At 42.4% G+C, this 22,128-nt stretch overlaps 1 protein-coding gene across 2 annotated transcripts in view; it reads left to right on the top strand.

Annotated features, from left to right (window-relative positions):
- ACP7 (acid phosphatase 7, tartrate resistant (putative)) overlaps window positions 1-22,128 on the top strand; it is a 110,433-nt gene that overhangs the window by 24,814 nt on the left and 63,491 nt on the right. For both annotated transcript variants that reach the window (XM_068131035.2, XM_068131033.2), the window contains exons 5-8: window positions 231-256; window positions 3,245-3,342; window positions 11,091-11,153; window positions 13,487-13,601. In XM_068131035.2, coding sequence (XP_067987136.2) covers window positions 231-256; window positions 3,245-3,342; window positions 11,091-11,153; window positions 13,487-13,601 — 302 coding nt within the window. The remainder of the gene's footprint in view (window positions 1-230; window positions 257-3,244; window positions 3,343-11,090; window positions 11,154-13,486; window positions 13,602-22,128) is intronic.

Below are 22,128 nucleotides of genomic sequence, written 5' to 3' on the forward strand. Positions count from 1 at the left end.
TTAAAGTATATCGGACCCGTGGTTGTCGAGAAACAGCGGTCACAGACAGACACACAGAGATTACTGGCATTATAGATAGAAGATAGATGTAAGTATCACACAGCAACATGTGCATTGCAAAATTGTACAGCAACAGAGTAGAAATTGTATCTTCATTCTGCAAAATTGTCCAGTGTTTGAATTCTTCTCTTGCATAATCCTAATCTACATATTGCTTCATTCTATTTCAGGAGACTTTGCTTACGACATGCACGAGGTGAGGTCAATTGCATCAATACTCAGCGCACGTACAAGGAAATGTGGCACAAAATGAGTCAGTTTGACCTCTCGTGACCTATTTTATCCTCACCCCATTATTGTGCTGTCCCCATTCTGTTGCAACATTGTGCTGCCCTGATCTATGTTAACAACCGCATACCTTTTATTATCATCTTGCACATGCTGTGTACAGGCTGCATAATCTCAACGATGCAGATTTGGCCAGAGCATCAGCGTACAACGGCCAATTCCTTTTTGTATGCCGAGTCAAAACAGGGGATCAGTGAAATCCAAAATGCAGAAGGAACACCAGTTTTACCTTCGAAAACATGTTTTGGTGAAATTTTAGGTGAAATTGAAACCAAACTAATTTCTGTGTCATCGCTTTGTGTTTACAGGGAATTAAAGAGAAACAAATTAAGGATGTTTTCTGGAGGGTTCTATAATTGACTATTTGCTTGCCTCTTGAGGCTTGAGCCCGCTTGGAGTTTGCAAAAAAGGTACCTAAAGGACTCTCAGACTGTGAGAAACAGGATTCTGTGGGCTTTCATGTGTCTTTCACTGAGGAGAGGCTTCCGTCTGGCCACTCTGCCATAAAGCCCAGATCGGTGGAGTGTTGCAGTGATGGTTGTCCTTCTGGAAGTTTCTCCCATCTCCACATAGGATCTCTGGAACTCAGCCAGAGTGACTATCGGGTTCTTGGTCACCTCTCTTACCAAGGCCCTTCTCCCCCGATTGCTCAGTTTGGGCGGGTGGCCAGCTCTAGGAAGAGTCCTGGTTGTTCCAAACTTCTACCATTTAAGAATGATGGAGGCCACTGTGCTCTTGGGAACCGTCAATGCAGCAGAAATGTTTTTGTAGGCTTCCCCAGATCTGTGCCTCGACACAATCCTGTCTCTGAGCTCTGCAGGCAGTTCCTTCGACCTCATGGCTTGGTTTTTGCTCTGATATGCATTGTCAGCTGTGAGACCTTATATAGACAGGTGTGTGCCTTTCCAAATCATGTCCAATCAATTGAATTTACCACAGGTGGACTCCAATCAAGGTGTAGAAACATCTCAAAGATGATCAAGAGAAATGGGAGGCACCTCAGCTAAATTTCAAGTGTCATAGCAAAGGGTCTGAATACTTATGTAAATGTGATATTTCAGTTTTTTCTTTTTAATAAATGTGCAAAACTTTCTAAAATCCTGTTTTCTCTTTGTCATTATGGGGTAATGAGTGTAGATTGATGAGGGAAAAAATGAATTTAAACGATTTCAGCATAAGGCTGCAACATAACAAAATGTGAAAAAGTGAAGGGGTCTGAATACTTTCTGAATGCACTGTATGTAGCAATTTTGTTCAGCTAAATTACCCCTTCTCCTCATATTGGTGGAAGGGAAAGATGCGTTGTGAATGTAGTTAGAACTATCCCCATTGTTCTCTTCCTTATTCTCAAACTCCGTACTCAAACCTTATTCTAAAACTCCATTCTCAATCCCTTCTCAACTCTTTGCAGATTCCAACCACGTACCACCACATTCACTCCAAAAACACCCCATGAACCACAAAAATGAATTCAGGAACACCTCAATAGCATACATCGAACATGTTTAACACAGCAGAGCCAGGTTGCCAGTGCTGCCAGTGCTGCCAGTATTCTTGTCGCCGTGCCGCCAAACTGCCAGCGCTGCCAGAATTGTCCCAGCAGCTCCGCCTATCGCATCCTTGGAACCAATCACGATGACTGGATCGTAGAGCGCCAGCGAACCGGTAGTAAAATGCGACAGAAGCTAGGGTAATAAAATCCCCGGTGAGCAGTCCAGAGGAGAGTTGTGGCCAGTTCTGAGCATAGGAGAGTTGAGGCTTGTTTTGAGGAAAGGAAAGGCGAGTTGAGTCCAGTTCTCGGGAGGGGAGAGTGAAGCTTGAGTCGAGTTGGTTTGAGAGGTCTTCTGGCTTGAGAGCAGTTTCGAGGTGAACCATGCCAAGCACCGTGCCTGAGGAATGCAACGGCAGGAGTGCCGAGAACACAGTGGGATGGGTGCAGAGCCGCAGGTGAGCAGAGCGCAGATATGTGGGCTCCCAGGCATGGTCGCTACCTCCCCACGGACAGTACCTCCTGTGTGCCTTGTAAAACCAACCACGAACTCTTGTGTAGAAAGGGGGTCAACAGTGATTCTTCCCAGAACTGACTTCTCTCCCTACACGTCTTATATGCGCATTCTACACCCTTGCATCTTCCAGCACACACACCTCGTTGACTCACCCTAGGTTAGTGGAGTGGCAACTAAGTCCAAAACAGTTCTTTTCAGAACTCACATTACACACACCCACATACACTGCACCTCCCATCTGCACTTCTCAATCACCCGCACCACACACTCTGTTCAGTACCACATGAGTCGTCTGGCTCACGTACGGGTGAGGCCGGGGTCTACATATATCCTACGTATTTCACTTCTCTGTCTATCAACCTTTCTTCTCTCCTTCTCCCGGAATGATTGAGGCACCTACCAATGTACCAATGTTTGTTCAAGGCATTAGAAAAATTGGGGTCTTAGGAGGTACATGGGGTTGCGGGGAGGGGCATTGCCCCCCAAAATAGGTATGTTTTTCTTTGTTTAAAGTCTTATGATTATGTTAGTATGATTCTACATGCTGCCCTGTCTTCTCGCAACCATTGAAATTGGTTTAAAATACCCTTGGTCAGTGCAGTATACTGTTTATTCTACCAGGTGAGCGCCAGGGGTATTGCCCCTATGTTTATTCGGTTCCTGCATGTTTCATATCGCCAACTCGTATATCAGTCTAAGACCAATTATAATTTGCAAAATGAACTGTTATTATGAAGTTGTATTGTATGTAATATATATATTTATATTGTATGTGAACTTGAAGCATGAAATAAACTAAACTGAAAAACTGAAGTTTAATATGGTTTTGCAAAACCAAAATGAACCAGTGATAATGTGACTACTAAGGCCTTGTTGTTGTATAATTCCAGGACGATGCTCGTGTTGGGGATGAATTCATGAGGCAAATCGAGTCTGTGGCAGCTTACGTGCCCTACATGACTTGCCCAGGAAACCATGAAGAAGCTTAGTGAGTTATTATCACCTCTGTTATATAACTTTTAATAATTGTAGTACAGCTGTTGATAAGACACTTGTAAAATGTTGCACAATTCACATGATAAAAGTGTGGATATTTATATACATTTTCATTAAGATATGGGGATTCATATAAGACAAGGAACTCCTCACCATTGACATGGTATCTGGCCACCATTTTGAATTTCAAAATGGCCACCATGTAAATCTGTTATCTGTCATATTTAAGCTTCGTTGGGCTAGCTTCGTTATATCGTTATATCCCTGGTTTAAGCTTCGTTATATCCCTGGTGTTGGGCTAGCGGCTAGGGTGCCGGCTTAGGATCCTAGGATCCTGGGTTCGAATCTCGGTCGATCGCCGAATTAATGCCAGGGGGGTTGACTCAGCCTGTCATCCTTCCGAGGTCGGCTAATTGAGTACCAGTTCACTGGTAATTCCCTGTTTGTCGTTGAAGGCGGCAAAAAGGGTTGGCGTCAGGAAGGGCATCCGGCCGTAAAACATTGCTTCAAAAAAGGGGACCAAAAAACAACAACTACCACGGTCCCCGAAAAGGCCAACCCCCGCTTTGCGGGGAAAAATGGCCTCTAAACGGTGGTTTTTGTCATATTTAAGCTTATAGTCAACATTCAAACATGATCTTAGTGTCTAATTTAACATTATCAGGGTCAATGGATTCATTTCTGCAATATTAAATATCCTCAAATGATGGCCATCTTCAAATTCAAGATGGCCGATATGCAAAAATCCATATATTTTCGATAACTTTGCTTCTATGCAAATTGATATTTGGTATTTGGGAATAAACATATTTGATATTTGGGTATAAACCCATATTTTGGGGTGAATTCATGTAAATATATTGTAACCATCATAAATTACAGCGATGTAGAATTTCAAGATGGCTGCAGGCTGCCATACAAACTTGTTTCAAGAACGTGATCAAATTGTTTTCTGGGGGTCGAGGATTCCATTTTTGGGTCATGTATGAATACCTACATGTTGTTGTGGTTATAGGAACCGGCCCCGAGGGCAATGGCACCATTTATTGTCATTGTCACTGGCATTTGTCATTTGGCATTGTCACTGGCATTGTCAATGGCATTGATTCAATTGTCATTGAATGTCATTGTCACCCAACATACAGGTCCCTCAGCATAGTTATTTCCATAATGTAAGGTTAGAATAGTCCCTTTCCCTGGTGTAATGGGTTACTTTCTAAAAACATGTTTTCACTTTGTCATTATGGGGTATTTTGTGTAGATCAGTGACACAAATTTTAAATTTAATCCATATTAAATTCAGACTGGAACACAACAAAATGTGAAAAAGTCAAAGGGTGTGAATACTTTATGAAGGCACTGTGCTTCTGCCAGGATGAACAGTTTGTTTTGTATCCCACTGATAGGCCGGATCTATATCCGGATCTTTAACAAAATCTAATCTATTCGTCCTTGGCAGACACCCAACCTGTCCACTGTTTCGTCCGAATTCGTCCATAACTTTTTGAAATATTGTGCTAACTATCGTTCTTGGCTCGATATCTCAATGGTGAAGAATCACTTAAAAAATTATCGAATCCGGTTCCAGATATGGATATTCATCAAAATCGAATTGATTCGTCCTTATCACACACCCTACCTGTCCACTAAGTTCGTCCAAATCCATCCACAAGTTTTTGAGATATCCTGCTCACAGAGAAACAGACAGATAGACAAAGAGACAGTGGTGGAAACATAACCTCTGTTCAGGTAACAAAACAATCTTGCTTTTGGCAAGATTAGATTAAGTTTGATTACAAAATCAAAATTACAGTTTGATTAAGATTACAAAACAAACAAAAAAGATTAAGTTTGGCGCAAAAATTGTTGCTCTAGCATGCGTGAATCGTGAGATATCCGAGTTTTAAAATGCCAATAGCAGACGATTTCTCTCGCGCCGGCCAGCATCTCGTGATGACTATCATCATCATCGTGACGTCATCGGAGGAAGCTGATGTGACTGCGCAATAGTAAACAATGGCAGACACCGACTCCGATAGTTGCGTAAGTCTGGATATCAGCGATATTTCTGACCAATCTGATGCGGAAAATGAAGAGAAAGTTAATAATCTTGGGGAATCAAACTCGATTCTCCCATACAGATTCGAACCATACCGTCCAGAGAGTGAAGAAGAGAAATCGTCGGACACAGACACAATGGCGATCGATTTTGATCTTGGGTGCCTCCAAAATACTGAATGGTATTCATTTTTATGCCTCTTTTTTAATTGAAAAAGTTTCTTTTTCTGGTCAATGGAATACATAACTAATATTTAATTAATGTTCGGTGCCATGAGGCAAGAAATGGATAGAAACACAGAAACGAAATACGACTTTATTGACTTAGTGCAGCACTGCAGGTGTATCAGTTGTAATTGTATTATTATAGCACTCTCTGTAATGCAAGCAATCTCTGTATGTCTGTCTGTGTGTATGTCTGTGACCGCTGTTTCTCGACAACCACTGGTCCGATCTAAGTGAAACTTGCCAGGTATATTGCTGGGGACCTGAGGATGTGCCTTTTCAAGGTTTGCTATTAATCGGACAAGTGGTTACCAAGTTATGGCCATTTATTTAGCAAACACATACGTTTTGTACGTGAACGAAGGAACAGCGAAGGAACGGCGAAGGACGAGAGCGAAGACCGAAGGAACGATGCAAGTTTTAATTTTTCTTTGCACGTACGGTCAAGCTACAGTGAAGGAACCGCATGTATTTGTTGTTTCTGCCTCGCAGTTTGAAAATTGAATACTTGGCCATTAAAACTAATTTGCGATTAATCGTAACTGCGATATGCGAACTTCCGGACAGTGAGGCCTTATTTTTGGTACGTACGTCAACGTACGTATGTCCACGTACTTACCTCCCCGCACGTACGGGCACGAACTAGCAGCAGCCACACAACGACTGGGCACGATTCCAACTGATCGTAACGAAAACAAAGCGATGTTCTGATCGTCACGAAGCCAACAAGGCTTTAGGAACGAAAGACTGGGTTACTTCGCAAACGTCGTTTCCGGTTTGCGGTTTTGACAAAACTGATTTTGCTTGTTCGGCGATATTTTGACAAATTCTAATAAAACCGCGAAGATATTTGTGAAATGAACTCAATAGAAGTGTTTAAGATACGTTTATGTTTCGAAATCTGCAAAGTTGTTTTGGTCGTGTCAGTTCTCCTTTAATACAGGAAATCCTGTAAAGCAGTGGAATTCTCTGGTTTGATAATATCTAGATACAATCGTGATTTAACATTATATTTTGTTATATTAATACGATATTAGTAATTTGTGATTGGAATGATGCTGTTTGGAATGAAAATATAGAGATATTGAGTTTAAATGAATGAGGAAATTATGTGAGGGTTTCTACTCTCTAACCATGACATTCGTGGATTAATTTGTAGCAATTTGTAGTTTCCCCATTGACAGGAATGTGGAATTTATTAGTTTATGGTTAAGCATTTCCTGTTTCCGCATTGTCAGTTTGCTTTTGGCCTCCCATCCATGCGTATCACTGGTATCTTGCTTAGTGTATGTATATATACTGGATATATATATATATATATATATATATATATATATATATATATATATATATATATATATATATATATATATATATATATATGTATATATATATATATATATATATATATATATATATATATATATATATATATATATATATATATATATATATATATATATATATATACATAGATATATGTATTTATATAAATATATATATACATATATATTATATACAGTATATATAAAAGCGAAATGTCCGTTTGTTTGTTTGTTTGTGAACCTACTCCTTTGAGCTCCCAAGGTTAATCGGCACGAAACTTTATAGGATAACATATTTTACCACCCTGCACCTAAATAGAGGTTTTAAAACAGTTATTTTCTCACAATTCACATCTTAAAACCAGCCGATCCCCCACCTGTCGCCATGATCACCGAGGGTCGATCTACATATCCAAATATTTATAAAACGCCCAATTTTTATCGGATTTCAACACGGATATCAATATAATAATTAGTTTGATGGTGAGCTCTGATCATCAAATATGTTATCATATGTGAGAAACAACTCTCAATTAAGACGTTACCATGATCGTTAAGTTCGGCAATGAAGGAGTCAAGTGACCTCTCAAATGTGCTAATGATTCAAAAATCGAAAATAGTACAAAGACGACCTATACAATGTTTTAAAGGTAATTTTACTGCTCATCTAACATCACTCTCAAGTGTGAAAGGATAGTCTGTAGAAAAAAGGACCCACGTGACGCCAACTACAAACCGCCACTTGACAATGGTGAACTTCCAACGATTACCTCATGGCTCATCCTCACATCAAGGTGAGTTGGTGTTTTGCTGTTTCTTTGTGATCATACTGTTTTGAGCTCCCAAGGTTAATCACAACGAAACTTTCTACCGTCAGATTTTTAACCACGATATACCTGAATAGGGGTTTTATACTGTGATGAGGAGGTCATTTGGCCCGTTATTGTCGTGTTACACTCCCGAGTTAATTTATGTATGTATGAACCCGAGGTATTTTTTTTACTTCAGCTTCACTCCCTTTTACACCCTTTAGACCCTTTCCACTCCTTATACCCTTTACACCCCCTTAGATCCCGTTGACCCTTTCCACCCCTTAGACCGCTTCAACCCTTTATGCCCCTTAGAACACCTTTAGACCCCTTACACTCCTTAGATCTTTTACAACCCTTAGACCTTTTCACCCTTTACACCCTTTAGACCCTTTCATATCCATTATGCGAAATTTTTCAGACCTATTGACTTTTTAAGACCCTTCGGACAATGTAAGACCCTCTGGACAATTTAAGACCATTGTGACACTTTTGACCCCTTTTGCTCTTTTGTCCTTAGACACCTTTAGACCCCATTTGGCCCTTTTAAGAACCTTGATTCTTTAAACACTTTAGTCACCTTTATGACCCTAAAAACACTTTAGACCCATTGGAGAATTCGAAAAAATGTCCTCCCAAAATCAGTTTTGCCGACCTTTCAGTGCACTATTCGCGTCACATCACAAATTGCAATGACGAATCTAAACTGATATCTCAAAGTGAAACTGATGTTGAAACGTGAAACTGAAACTACTGATATATGGATGGATCATCAATTGGGAAACCAGAATGAAATGCTGTGGGAAATTGCTGAAATTCATGCTATGGGGAGTATAAAGAGAGGGGGAGGGTCGGGAGCTGAAGAAACGATGTGAAGAGGGATAGGTGCCTGGAGGTGGTCGGTTGGTATGGAAAGAACTCTGGTGATCTTCTGTCAGGCTGTAGGCCCAAAACATGCCTAAACCCGTTTCCCAGCTGAGCTTTCATAATATCACCCTCACTCCCGAGCAGTACTTCAGAAGTACAACAAGCATGGATTGAAAATCTTAGCTGATAGAATGGAATGAGGTTGTCAAGGTTACTAGCTGCACCCATTGCGACATATGCTCGCTGAATATTTACACTAAATTCATGTTTCTACCAATACACACTCCAGAGGAAATTGCTCATTTCAGGTGAGACATCTATGAACCCCCATCATTGATGGGTACCTTTGCTAGTCTATATATATAAAAGCAAAATGTCTGTTTGTTTGTGAACCTACTCCTCTGAGCTCCCAAGGTTAATCGGCACAAAACTTAAAACGATAACATCTTTTACCACCCTGCACCTAAATAGGGGTTTTAAAACAGTTATTTTCTCACAATTCATAACTTTAAACCACCTGAGCCACCACCTGTCGACATGATCTCCGAGGTTCGATCCACATATACAAATCTATATTATAAAAGGAGCCGTGTCTGGCTGTCTGTTTGTCGTGTTTTAACTTGAGAACGGATTAACGGATTTCAATAAATCCAACTACTGTGGATTTGGGTAACTCACGGGAGTGTTTGTGATCCGACAACAAAAAATAATTTGAATTTATTTTATTTTATGTGTACGTGGACACGCGTGTAAAAACTGAAAATGCCAAGACCTGACTTCGGTTATCCCTGCACGGATAGCAGGATCTCCCAGGAATCCTTCCCCCCCCCCCCCCCCCCCATAGATTAGCCATCGCAGCAAAGAATGGTATTTCCGTCAGCTAAGCGACGGTCTTATATTCTCGTCTTTATTTTAAAAAGCCAAATTTTTATCGGATTTCAACACGGATATCGATATAATTAGTTTGATGGTGAGCTCCGATCATCAAATATGTTATCATATGTGAGAAACAACTGTTAATTAAGACGTTGTCATGATCGGTAAGTTCAGCACAGGAGTCACGTGACCTCTCAAATGCGCTAATTATTCAAAAACCGAAAATAGCACAAGGACAACCTGGACATCAATTTAAAGTACATATATATATATATATATATATATATATATATATATATATATATATATATATATATATATATATATATATATATATATACTACCTTGGCTCGACACGCCACGCTCGCCTCACCACGGGTCGCGACAGAGGAACGGGGACTTGTTTTAACTGAGGATAATGACTGTACCTGAGTTACTGTGTTGTCATGATTTACACCAATCATGATACAAACATTTCTTTTGCAGAAATGTATGTGCAATATTCATGATATTACATTTTGATAAACAATTTAAGTTGAAGATTTAGGTTGAAGAAATAACAAAACATCAAAAAGGAACCCTTTAGCACATACACCCAGGAGGGGTAGGTGCAGACTGTACGTTTGGGATTATTTCACAAAGGTTTGCATGACTAGTGACTTGACGTGACCGGAAGTGGCAGGCACTGCACGGAAATGCATGCCATTTATTGAATACTTGACGTCACCACCACACATAATTCAAAACACCTCACCACAACATACACACCACATAATTCAAAACGCCTCACCAGCAGACACAAACACCATGTGATTCATGCAACGTTATCAAAAACACTTCACCACAGCCTTATTAAAATTACCCTCTCCTGCTGTGCAATTCAAAACGCCTCATCCCACGTTGCTAAAGAGACAGGCTTGTTTTAACTGAGGATAATGACTCTACATGAGTTGCTGTGTTGTCAAGATTTACACCACTCATGATAAAACATTTATTTTGTACAAATGTGCTTCATACGTAGGTACATAATAAATAGAAGCTTTATGATTATAGGCAGGCATCACCTACCGGCCTGCTGCCATATATCAATTTAGGTTTTATTTTTTTAAATTTATTTATTTTACAGACGCGTTTACCGTTTTTACATAAATTTTCATTGAGATTTTTATTCAAATGCTAGATATAGATTTTTATAATGCATGCGTTTATGGTTTTTTTAACATATATTTTAATTTACGGATGCTTTCTGACGGTTCTGTGATTTTTCCCGGTGTACCGGCTTCGATATCTGTCAGCACGCCAAATTTCAGTTTTCAACAACGCCCGGAAGGTACCGAACATTAATGTCAGTCAGTCAGTCAGTGGCTAGAAAGAGCTATATCTTTCTCCCCCTGTATATATACAGGGGGCGAAAGATAAGCTCTCCCCCCCTGTATATATACCGTATATATATATATATATATATATATATATATATATATATATACATATACATATACATATACATATATGCATTTGTACTCCAACCTCACAACAGCTTTTATAAAAATACCCAACTGTCACATTTATATTTTTTGCAGTAACTTCTCGAACTACAAGAACCGTTTCAGCATGCCAGGAACGACAGAGGGCCTTTGGTACAGGTAGGGAATATGGTGCTTACCAAATTTACTGCACTTCTCAAAACATTTGAAGAGCCTTTGATCCCATTTAAATGGATGTGTTATTGGTGTATTCTTGTACGCAAATTGTGAAGAAAATAGCGCATTCTTAGCTATTTTGAACAGCATGAGAGTGTGTAAAGATATGCAGATTGATGTATGCACAATATTATGTTTAGATCCAGGTATATTGCATACGAACATTGGCATTATTTAGCAGATGAAGGAAACTTGAAGTAAACTGACTTGTATAAACATGTTTCGGTTTTTATCAAGGTAATTAAAGTGCATTCATGATTGAGCAATGTTGTTTATTATTGGTGAGCTAGCTTGACACTTGATCGAGGGACCCATCATTTTGACTTTCTATACAAACCCTGTACAAACAAACAAGAGTAGGCAAACAAATTGATCCCTGGTGTTGGGCTAGCGGCTAGGGTGCCGGCTTAGGATCCTAGGATCCTGGGTTCGAATCTCGGTCGATCGCTGAATTAACGCCAGGGGGGTTGACTCAGCCTGTCATCCTTCCGAGGTCGGCTAATTGAGTACCAGTTCACTGGTAATTCCCTGTTTGTCGTTGAAGGCAGCAAAAAGGGTTGGCGTCAGGAAGGGCATCCGACCGTAAAACATTGCTTCAAAAAGGGGACCAAAAAAACAACAACTACCACGGTCCCCGAAAAGGCCAACCCCCGCTTTGCGGGGAAAACTGGCCTCTAAACGGTGGTTTTTATACAAACATGCCAACTAATCATTGTGAAATTCCCACTTTTTATCTTATATCTTTTTGTTATTACATAATATTTAAACTAGTCCTTGTTTTGTCACGATATGGGTCTTTTGAAATGATTGACTTTCGAAATGATTGACTTCTCTATCTCTTCAAATCCTTTAACATAATTTACTAGAAGCTTGCTATTAACATGCAAGTAGTTGTTTTGGCATTTTTGTATTTGTAGTTTGATACACTGTTCAGGTTAAATTTTCATGTTTAAATTTTCATGTCTGCCGATCCTGACAAATCTCACACTCTCACCTTGTATCTCCGAAAAGACCGTCTGGAAATCCCTCCCATCTACTTTCTCAACAATCCTCTCGAAGAAGTTCTGTCACTCAAACTGATGGGTCTCACTATCTGTCATGATCTTTCCTGGAAAACCATATTTCCAAGCTGGCCTCCAAAGCCAGTGGCCGTCTTGGCATCCTCCGTCGTGCGTAGTCCATCTTTGGCACTACTGAGATTCTCACCACATACAAGGCTTTCACCCACCGCTTGATGGAGAACTGCTCTCCGCTCTGGGCTGATACTCCTACCTCGCACCTAACTCGGCTTCACGCTGTATAGAAAACAAGGATTTTAGAATCATTGGAATCTCCCACAATTGAAGCTGATTCTAAGGGCCTTTCACTCTCTCACCACAGGCAGGTTGGTGGGCTTTCTGTCTTCTACAGACTCCTCTCCGGCCTTGCTCCTCCTGCTCTGTCTGTGCTCTGTTCCACAAATATTCCTGCAGGTCACACCAGATCTGCCAGGAACCCTCTTCTGGTGAAACAGCCAAAATCTAGGCTCTCTGCTCACCTTCACTCTTTCACTCCTCTTTTTTCCTGCCTCTGGAACAAACTCCCACACTCTCATCAATCCCACTCTTCCCTCCAGCTCTTCAAAACAGCTGTACACCACCAACTCATATCTTCCCCCATCCACAACCTTGATCTTTTTTTACCCCTGTTAATCTACTGTGGAGACAGAAAAGTTTTTTTCTACAACGCTACCCCAAAGCCACCTCCTTCAAATTCCCTGTTTATTCCGCGTACCCTGCCCCAGCCCTCGCTCTTCCACAGATATCCTGATGTCCCTGTTCCCTACTGTTATTGGACTTCCTCTCTCTCCCTCTCTTGTCTTCCGCTCCCTTTATTATGTTTTTTTGTGTTAGCTCTCATACGAGCCTAGACTAAGTATACAATTTTTTAAAAAAAAATGCTTTCACAGTTTGAATTTAACTTGTAACAGTTTTTTTTTTTTTTTTTTACTTTTCTCAAATTATCTTAGTACTATGATGTTACACCATGCGGAAGAGTTTTAATATTTTTATCAGCTTTTGGTGTGCCATGGTTCCATTGAGAGAGAGAGACAGAGCACTGTGCCCTCATCATGGACAATTGAACATAAAACAACATCTCAGTAAATCTATGTAATGATACAGATCTTGTAAATCAGCTTTTCATGGTAATGTAAGAATTTTAAAAATAGTTCAGAAGTTGATTTTTCTAATATTTAATTTATCGACTTCATGCTTGCCTTTGTCTTTTTCTCATAGCTGGAATATTGGACCCGTACATATGATCTCATTCTCAACAGAAGTGTATTTCTTTTTGAACTATGGGCCTTTCCTGATAGAACAGCAGTACCGATGGCTGCAAAAAGACCTGGAGGTGAATGTACAAGTATTTATGTCTTATATGTTCAGAAAGTCTTATTGGGTAACATGAATGGCCTTTAATTTTATGTTGGAATGACCATGAATATTTATTGACTTTTCATCAAACAATATGAGGAGCTGCAGTAAAACGGAGGGGCAGTTTGTACTTCAGGAATTTGGTTTTATCATAACTAGGTTACTTATGGACTAGGGCTGGCAGGATGGCCAAGACCACAGGTATGCACACTCACCTCTAAGCTGTCTACCCTGGGTTTGAATCTCGGCCCAGGTATAAACTTTCACCTGGTGTGTCACAGGCAGGGTGATTCTTCAATGTGTGTGCCGTCCCTCGGATGGACGTTAAACGTGCATATCCTGCCTGATGCCATCAGTTACTGAATGTTAAAGATACCAAGGTGTCCTTCGTGAAGAGTAGGCGAGCTATCACAGGCACCATGAACAAATTCCAATTTCCTGCCCTAACCTTGGTCAAACGTCAGGCCTAGTCAGCCGGTTCCTGAAAGACTTGGGCCAAACTTCCCCCGGCCAACCCAACAATAACTTGGGAATAATTGTGGCCATTGAAGAAGAAGATCACAGGTTCATTCATGACTGGTGGATACATTAAGCTTGTCCACAAATTATATATTACAACACAAATTGTGAAGACAATAGTGGATTTTCCGTTATTTTGAACAGCATCAGAGTGTGTAAAGATATACAGATTGATATATGCCCAATGATTGATATATGCCCAATGATTGATATATGCCTAATGATTGATATATGCCCAAAATGATTGATATATGCCCAAATTTTTTGGATATATGCCCAAAATCATTGATATATGCCCAATGATTGATATATGCCCAAAATATTGATATATGCCCAATTTTTTTGGATATATGCCCAAAATGATTGATATATGCCCAATGTTTTGACCCATGTATATTGCATGGAAACACTGGGCATATTTACAAGATGAAAGGAACTTAAAGTAAACTGACTTGTATAAACCATTTCAGCAATGCGTTGTATCGATAAAGTCCGGTACAAACATTGCATTGGATTCATTAGCTTTAGCTTTGCTTCCATTTTTTATTTTACAGTTTTAGTTGTTTTCTTCTTTTAATACATCAAGGCTCACGAAAGAGCTAAATGACAGCAATGGGAGATTTTCACACAACCAATGGGTTGATAGGTGACAGCTTGGTGAGTTTCCAAAATTTGGGAGATGACAGTACCAAGTTAAGTTATTGATTGTTGTAAGCAAACTTGAGAGGATGAATGATTTGTGCGCAGCAATAATAGTTACCACTCCGTTACTTATTGATAGAAGACTGCCAAGTCTGTAGCCGAGAGGATCTGTTGTTTTACTGCCCAATTTATGAATTGGAATAACATTCGCTATCTTCCATGCACAAGGTAGAACCACCTTTAGAGGCCATTTTTCCCCGCAGAGCAGGGGTTGGCCATTTTCGGGCACCGTGGTCCCCTTTTTTGAAGCAATGTTTTATGGCCGGATGCCCTTCCCTGGTACTCAATTTGCCGACCTCAGAAGGATGATAGACTGAGTCAACCTCCTTGGTGTTAATTCAGCGATTGACCGGGATTCGAACCCAGGATCGTAGGATCCCAAGCCGGCACCCTAACCGCTAAGCCAACACCAGGCTCCATGCACAAGGTAGACAATAGCAAATTGAGCATCTGCACGACCAGGGACAGGAGAAACCAGTTCAGCAGAGTAGGTCTTGGCGGATACAAGAACCAATGCCATCAGGCAATTACATTCCTTCCTTCCTGTTTTGTGGGAAAGGGAGTACAATTCTTTCTGAAAACAAAACCAAGCAACATCCACATTGCTCGAAAAAGCAAGGTTGGTCCAGTTCTTCATTGAAAGAGTGGGTGTGTGGTAGTTGTTCCTTTGATGTACTCGTATGTGACACTCTTGATGATACATACCTTCCTTGATGTTGGCAGTAATTAGATTACATTTGTCCTGTGTGCTGGGAACACTCGGGTACCTTCCCATAACAGCTTGTTAGATGTCAATATTGTAGCCAAACTGCCGGAACATTTTGTCTTTATAGGGCAGCCAGTTTTCCTGTACAGCTTTTAAAGTATTAGAGCAAGAGTTCTATCAATGCACATGGCTGTTGTGGTATTTAGTGCAGTTACCTTCGTCTTGATGTAATTTTGGTGAGAGGGGTGGAGAGGGAAGTTGTGAGATGGCGTATAGTGAACCAAATTGGCTGTATGGAGGTATCTATCCCCACCTCTTTTCATGAGCCATATAATCACACCTTTATCTTATTGGGTTCGCGGCAGGCTGAACTGGCTGGCCAGGCTTGGTGTGTGTGTGTGTGTGTGTGTGTGTGTGTGTGTGTGTGTGTGTGTGTGTGTGTGTGTGTGTGCGTGCGGAAAATTCTGCAATGGATCAACTTGTGTTTTTATTCTTTTTAAGATTCAATATAGTATGGACGGTACAGTATAAACTTTTCTAGTTGTTATCTGGGATACAATTAAGTGAGCTTTATAATTCATTGTATCCAGAACTGCAAGGTGGGAGTCAGAAGATCCTACAGTAAGAAGTATATAGTTCCTAGCATGGCACAAGGCCTTCATCTGCAGCTTGATGGAGTACTTCTTTCCCCTCTGGGCTGGCACTCCTGCCTCACACCTTGCTCAGCTTTCAAGATTATTGGAATCAACACCTCCGCTCACTCTTTCCTCTTTTTCCCGTCTGTGGAATCAATTTCTCTTCAATCTCTTCCCCCAAGTCTTCAACGCAGCTGCTCACCACCATCTCAGATCATTCTCCCCATCAAAAATCATGATATTTTCTACCCCTGTTAAACACCCCACACCCCCCACCACTCCCAAGCCCTGCTTCTTCCAAATTACCAGTTTGTCCTTCCTGAGACCTTGCTTCTGTATCCATATTGTCCACCCTATGTATCCTCCCTTACCACTCATTCCTCCCACGCCTATTATTTGTCCAAGTCTCCCTCTGTTTTGTCTTTCAACCCTGCTGTGTTCGATTTCTGGGAATAATTGTGGCTGTTAAAGAAGAAGATCACCATGTTGATAATATCACCGCATCTCCTCTCTCTAGTGTTGCTTTTGTTCTGCTGCATCTTGATCTGTTTGGTGTTCCAGCTCTTTCATGAGCCTCGACTCTGTATACAAAAAATCGTTAAAAAAAAAAAAATCAAAGATGCAAATGAAGGGTAACATCGATATTTATTCAATACCTATAACAAAGGAACAGAAGAAAAAGGAAGGCGAAATGTTAGATCAGGGAAAACTTAAACTAAAGTCTTGAACTGCTCAATGTTGAAGGTTGTTGGGACAGTAGAAAGAGGCAGTTGATTCCAGAGTTTTGTGGTAAGAGAAAAGAAAGAGGATCCCAGTTTATTTATTTTATTTTATTTATTCGTATGCAGTCTGTGGCTGTTGGCTGCATCATTTTCTGGTGGTGCAGCTGTGCCGCTGATGCAATGCCCGCTTACCAGCTTGCTGGTACTCATTTTGCCAACCTCGGAGGGATGACAGGCTGAGTCGACCGGTCTGGTGTTAATTCAACGGCATAACAGGGGCTGGAACTACAAGACCAACCACTTTAATTTTTGGTTGAGCCAACACCAGGCTTCAAGTTTATATGTTTTGCATATATGCAGAAACACACCAAGTACGGCTACTTGAAGTTGGGCAAGTGGAACAAGGATGTATCATTGATGGACGAACCGGAGTTGATAGTTCTGCAGAGCGATGGCCATGGTAGTTAAGATAAAAGAGGGAAAGAGAGGAAACTTTTCCACTGTGGAATAGGAGATGAAGGCTGACAGTATGTGCACTGGAGCCCACAAGTCAATTTACCCTCAGACTGCACAAGATTATCAAGGATAAAGAACGAGCTCTTCCACGAAACTTGTCTTTGTATGAAAGAAATAAAGGAAAAAAAAGATTGAGTACATCCTCCCGAAATATGTTTGCAGTATTCCATCATTGGATGAATTTGGGATTTATAAAGTCCACAGTTGTGGAAAAAGTGAAGTAGTTTTTGTTTTACAATAAATCCCAATATCCAAGAAGCTTTCTGGCAAATAGTCACAACACAGGAGACGCAAGAGAAAATTAAATTCGCAGAATGCTGATCGTGGTAGTGTGTATGAGAGGAAGTGTTAGATATAAAAACAGAGGTATTTTTTAATAATAATAATAATAATTAATAATTCATTTATTTTGTATAGCGCTTTTCAAGAAGCCCAAAGGCGCTTTGACAGAGTGGAAGACATAATGCATAACAATACATGAAAACAACAATTGCAAAAAGACAAGAAGATGTTTCAATAGGGAAATATTTAAAGCAAAAGGAGGGAGAAGGAGAAGAGATAGTCAGGGGTTAAATGCTGTGGGTTGAATGTTGAATGCAGTGTTGAACAGGTGGGTCTTTAGTGATGTTTTGAATGTGGTGAGTGAGGAGGAGTCTCTGATGGTGTGAGGTAGTGAGTTCCAGAGGGTGGGAGCAGCGATGGAGAAGGCCCTGTCCCCCCAGGATCTGAATTTGGTCCGGATGGAGGGGGTCAGGAGGTTGGTACCAGCAGAGCGGAGGTTGCGGGTGGGAGTGTGTCTGGAGAGGAGGTCAGCCAGGTAGGATGGGGCCAGGTTATGGAGGGCTTTGTATGTCAAGAGGAGGATTTTGTACTGGATTCTCTGGGGGATGGGGAGCCAGTGAAGCTTGTAAAGGACGGGGGTGATGTGGTCACGGGTCCGGGAATGGGTGAGTAGACGGGCAGCGGAGTTCTGAATGTATTGGAGTTTATTGGTGATTTTTGAGGGTGAACCATAGAGGAGGCTATTGCAGTAGTCCAGACGGGAGGTGATGAAGGCGTGGATGAGGGTTTCTGCAGCCGTGGAGGAGAGGGATGAGCGGAGACGGGCAATGTTTTTCAGGTGAAAGAAGGCTGTCTTTGTGATCTGTTTAGTGTATTTGTCGAAGGAGAGGGTTTGGTCAAAGATGACGCCAAGATTCCGGATGTGAGGGGAGGTGGATACTGGGATACCGTCGATGTTGAGGGCAAAGTTATGGGTGGATTTTGTGAGCGTTTTTGGGCCAATGATGATTATTTCAGATTTATCACAGTTAAGCTTGAGGAAGTTGATTTGAAGCCAGGATTTTATTTCAGTGATGCAGTTTGTCAGGATAGAGTGGGTGTCGGTGGAGACGGATTTGGTGGAGATGAAAAGCTGGATGTCATCGGCGGAGCAGTGGAATTGGAGACCATGACGGCGGATTAAGTGACCGAGGAGGGACAGGTAAAGGATGAAGAGGAGGGGGCTAAGAACTGAACCTTGGGGGACACCTTGGGGGAGGGGAGCAGTGGGGGATTTGCAGTTATTGATGGAGACTAGGGCATTGCCCGTACGTGGGTGCCCGTTCCTTGCCAAAAAAAAAAAAAAACGCTACCCGTACGCTCTACCCCGCCCGTACGCCCGTAAACAAAAAAAACAACGCTCTTCGCTTCCGCCCTTCGCTCTGACTGAATTGGGAGAAATAATGCGCATAAGAAATCGAATTACGAACCGTAATGGCGGTCAGCTCGTAACGCGCTCAGCTCCGCTCGCTCTCACATCGGCCACGCCTACGCAACAAAGCGTTCTGTGATTGGCTGCCGGAAAGCGTGCTGCCGGACAGTCTTCACTGTCCGGAAGTTCGCAAATCGCAGTTACGATGAATCGTTTTAATTTAATCGCAGTTTGAATTCGTTTTAAAACATAGTTTAACGGCAACATAGTTTTCCAACGTGAAATAAATGAATACGCTGTCAAATGTGCCGTCCGAGGCAGAGTCTGATCGCCACGTTCGGCACACGTGATAGCTCGCTGCTCTCTGATTGGTTGAATCGTTTTTTGGACATAGCTCGGTAAGTAATTGTCCGATTAATATGAAACCTTGAAAAGGCACATCCTCGGGTCCCCAGCAATATACCTGGCAAGTTAAAAGTATATCGGACCCGTGGTTGTCGAGAAACAGCGGTCACAGACAAACGTACAAACAGAGATTACTGGAATTATAGATAGATGAACTGGCATCTGTCAGAGAGGTATGATTTCATCCAAGAGAGGGCAGTGCCGGTAACGTTAAAGGTGGATTCAAGTCGGGTGAGGAGGATGGTGTGATCGATGGTGTCAAAGGCAGCGCTGAGGTCGAGGAGGACGAGAATGTTGAGGTTGCCAGCGTCAGAGGAGAGGAGAAGGTCGTTGGTGATTTTGAGGAGAGCAGTTTCAGTACTGTGGTTGGAGCGGAATCCTGATTGGAATGTTTCATACAGGTTATTGGCAGAGAGATGATGTTTGAGTTGAGTGGCTACAGCGCGTTACAAAACTTTTGACAGAAAGGGTAGGTTGGAGATGGGTCTGAAGTTGTTTAGGGTGTCAGGGTTTAGACCAGGTTTTTTCAGAATGGGGGTAACAGCAGCAATTTTGAGGGAAGGTGGGACGATGCCTGTAGACAGGGAGGAGTTTATTGTTGCAATGATAAGTGGAGAGAGAGCAGGGAGGGAGGCCTTGACAAAGCTGGAGGGGATGGGGTCAAGAGTGCAGGTGGCAGTTTTCATTCCTATGAGGAGTTCAGAGAGGTCAGTAGGGGAGATTGGGGAGAACCGAGACAGGGGATGGCAGGACAAGGGGGGGCAGGTGGTTGGAGGGGGAGCGGGTGCGGCGGTGGTCAAGCTGTTGTAGACATACGTGACATACGGAGACATACGGAGACATCTTCATCGTGACATACGGAGCATGGTTATCGATACACTTCTACCTGACTCTCAGGTAATCATTGCCAACCCCCCACAAACGTAACACAGCCCACCCCCCCACCCCCCCCCCCCTGGACCAGAAGCTCCCGCAAGGTTCACTGCAGGCGTTACCGTTCCAGCCTCAACACTTACCGACTCACACTTAGCCTATGAAACAAATTAGGAGGGCTGTGGGTAGGGACAGCACACACATTGATGAATCACCCTGTCTGTGAAACAGTGGGATGACAGTTTATAGCTGGGTCAGGATTCAAACCCAGTCTAGACAGCTTAGAGGTGAGTGTGCATACCACAAGGCCATCCTACCAGCCCTGATATACGATGCATTTCTCTTTTTTGCATAATTATTTGCAATAGTCTTATCTGTATATATCACCCTGGAAATTCCTCACCCCGCACCCCCCTCACCTCTGCTAATGGCATTGATAGTCCATTCGAGACATGTTTACAATGAAGGAAAAAGCAGGCATTGCTTGGTACAACAATTTATTTTGTGGGCAATATAGACCAGTCAAATGCTTCACTGGTTTGTCATAAAACATTTGAATTGTAAACCTTCACTGGAGATCTTCTTCACTGGAGACATTACAACCTGGTGTTGGCTCAGTGGTTAGGGTGCCCGTTTGGGATCCTAGGATCCTGGGCTTGAATCCCGGTCGATCGCTCAATTAACACCAGAGGGGTTGACTCAGCCCGTCATCCTTCTGAGGTCGGCAAATTGAGTACCAGTTCACTGGTAATTCCCTGTGTGTTGCAAGAGGCGACTAACAGGGTTGGTGGCAGGAAGGGCATCCGGCCATAATACATTGCTTCAAAAAGGGGACCAAGGTGCCCAGAAAAGGCCAACCCCTGCTCTGCGGGGAAAAATGGCCTCTAAATGTGTTTTTTTTTCATTAGAACACAAGCTGTTTGAGCAGGTGCTGGGTGTTGCTCGACGGGAAATCTTAAAACGCTCCTGATGTTGATATCAGATGATGATGGTGATGTTGAAGCAGTAATTTCCTCCCGGAGGGAACTTCCACGGTTGGGATTTCACTTTGCTTTTCACTACACCTCGTGGATGCCTCTGCTCACTCCTTCAGTTGCCCAATATGTCTGGAAAGCGACCTTCAAGTGAGGAAGTGGTGGTTGTGTGTAGCGAGTGGAGGCAGTGGTGGATGTGTGGAGGCAGTGGTGGATGTGTGAAGTGAGTGGAGGCAGTGGTGAGTGTGTGTAGCGAGTGGAGGCAGTGGTGAGTGTGTAGCGAGTGGAGGCAGTGGTGAGTGTGTGCAGCGAGTGAGGGCAGTGGTGAGTGTGTGTAGCGAGTGGAGGCAGTGGTGGATGTGTGGAGGCAGTGGTGGATGTGTGAAGTGAGTGGAGGCAGTGGTGAGTGTGTGCAGCGAGTGAGGGCAGTGGTGAGTTTGTGTAGCGAGTGGAGGCAGTAGTGAGTGTGTGTAGCGAGGGGAGGCAGTGGTGAGTGTGTGCAGCGAGTGGAGGCAGTGGTGAGTGTGTGTAGCGAGTGGAGGCAGTGGTGAGTGTGTGTAGCGAGTGGAGGCAGTGGTGAGTGTGTGTAGCCAGTGGAGGCAGTGGTGAGTGTGTGTAGCGAGTGGAGGGAGTGGCGAGTGTGTGTAGTGGGTGGAGGCAATGGTGAGTGTGTGTAGCGAGTGGAGACAGTGGTGAGTGTGTGTAGCGAGTGGAGGCAGTGGGGAGTGTGTGTAGCGGGTGGAGGTAGTGGTGAGTGTG

Source organism: Myxine glutinosa, chromosome 11, assembly GCF_964187855.1.
Source record: "Myxine glutinosa chromosome 11, kmMyxGlut1.1, whole genome shotgun sequence".
Lineage (NCBI taxonomy): Eukaryota > Metazoa > Chordata > Myxini > Myxiniformes > Myxinidae > Myxine > Myxine glutinosa.